Source organism: Seriola lalandi, unplaced genomic scaffold, assembly GCF_002814215.2.
Source record: "Seriola lalandi dorsalis isolate HSWRI2012SDOR001 ecotype SW California unplaced genomic scaffold, Sedor1 jcf7180002054951, whole genome shotgun sequence".
NCBI lineage: Eukaryota > Metazoa > Chordata > Actinopteri > Carangiformes > Carangidae > Seriola > Seriola lalandi.
This window is the reverse complement of record NW_019525502.1, coordinates 6,277-8,141: the sequence shown is the minus strand read 5'-3', so window position 1 is coordinate 8,141 and position 1,865 is coordinate 6,277. Positions and strand designations below refer to the sequence as shown.

Genomic DNA, 1,865 nt, shown 5'->3' with positions numbered 1-1,865 from the left:
GGTGAGGAAGGTTTCTTTGTTTTCACGCACAATGTTCTCAATCTTCTGCATCAACAGTTGGTGTTTATCTTCAGACATGTTGTAGAGTCTTCCTCCACAGTCTTGAAGCAGCTGGTTGACAGTGTGTTGTGTTCCTCTCTTCTTCTCTGTCATGACGACCATCGAGTGTTTAAAAGCATCTGGACCAAACAGACTCAGGATGAACTTCAGTGTTCGTCTGTTCTTCTCAGTGAAATCAGAAGGTTTCACTAACAGCAGCAGAACATTTGGTCCAGGAGAACAAAGAGTCTCACACTTCTTCACCTCTTCTCTCATGGTCTTCTCATTCAGACTGAAGATGTCTGGAGCTTTCACAACTATGAAAGAGTTTCCTTTCCACTCTCCTTCAGTGGTCTCACAGTGCATCCTCTCTGAGTCTCTCTGAGATATAGAAGCTTCTTTTCTGGTGATGAAGTTACATAGAGTTATCTTGTCCTCTTCACAGTCTCCAAACAGCACGATTCTGAGTTTATCTGCTGTGAAAAGAAGTTTTTCTTTGAAATTAGAACATTCTTAATAATTTTACATTTACCCACAAACAGTGCTGTCAAATATTAATGTATCGAGACAGTAATTTTCTCTCATTATTCTGGTTATTTACAGTTGTGTTGAAATGAAAGAGTGACTATGAGGTTAAACTGTTTCTCAGCTTTGAGGGTGTTCATATCTATACTGGGGGAAGAATGTAGATTGTAAAGCCCTTTTTATGCCTTCATTGAACATGTATCTGTCAAATGATTCACAGTTTATACACTGTCCATCTGAAATGTACATCAACACCTTCAAATTCAAACTGGGAGTCACTACTTTAACTTCATAGTCATTGTCTGTGTGAATAGTACAAGTAACTTAGAGTATCTCAGTGTAATTGGAAAATAGTTATTTGGATAGTAATTTGATCATTTTGTTTACTTACTTTGGTTGGACAGGGTATTTTCCAAAGTTGGTTTCAGTCCTGTCAAAAGATAATATCACCAATAAAAGATAGTATATGGCTATACAGTCATTTGGGTTCATTAATAACTCTCTGCCACATCATCATCAATAATTATTTTCCTGCACTTACCAGACGCTCCACGTGTTGCTGTTGGTGGATGTGCTCTCCTTCCTTTCAGGTGGGCATCTCTAGTAAAACCAGGACTTACTGTGTTCAATAGATCACAGCTCACACACTGTCTTTTGTTCTCCTCTGAAATTTGTATCAGGTGTTTCATAAGTTCTGGACGCTCAGGGTTTTTCAGTGATCTGCCTCTGCATTTTCTGATCATATCTTGTAAATGGTTCGTGTCACTTTCCCTGAAACCTGACCTCTCTTCTCTGGGTGTTGATATCAGAACCAGTGAATGATCAAATGATTGATCACTGTAGAGTTGAAGGACTCTGCAGAGCCTCTGGTTTTGATCCTCAGAGAAGTCTTCAGGCTGTAGAACCAGCAGGAACACATGAGGTCCAGGAGCAGACATACGTGCACAGTTCTCAACAGATTTTCTAACTTTGTCTTCAGGGATATTGGGAGAGAGCAGATCTGGGGTGTTGATGACAACTATTTTTTTGTCAGCCATCTGTCTCCTTCCCATCACACAGCCATCAGGTGCATTGTGACTGTTGAATGAACTCTCTCCCAGTATGAAGTTCCCCACTTCTCTCCTGGAAGACCAGTTGTTCCCCAGCACAACAACCCTCAGCTCAGACACTGAAATGAAGGGCAAATGTGAATTAATATGTCAACAACGATAATCTCTAATCCAAAGAGAAATAAATATACAAGGCTTTTACTTATTTTTAATAACACTGTATTTAGGACCAGCGCAGATTAAACATGGCAA

At 39.8% G+C, this 1,865-nt stretch overlaps 1 protein-coding gene across 1 annotated transcript in view; it reads right to left on the bottom strand.

Moving 5' to 3' along the window:
- The window catches only part of LOC147817483 (GTPase IMAP family member 8-like), a gene marked incomplete at both ends in the record, with an annotated part of 12,647 nt that overhangs the window by 4,834 nt on the left and 5,948 nt on the right, over positions 1 to 1,865 (bottom strand). Inside the window, 3 exons of the mRNA XM_087170518.1 lie at positions 2 to 515; positions 956 to 994; positions 1,106 to 1,732. Coding sequence (XP_087026644.1) covers positions 2 to 515; positions 956 to 994; positions 1,106 to 1,732 — 1,180 coding nt within the window. The remainder of the gene's footprint in view (position 1; positions 516 to 955; positions 995 to 1,105; positions 1,733 to 1,865) is intronic.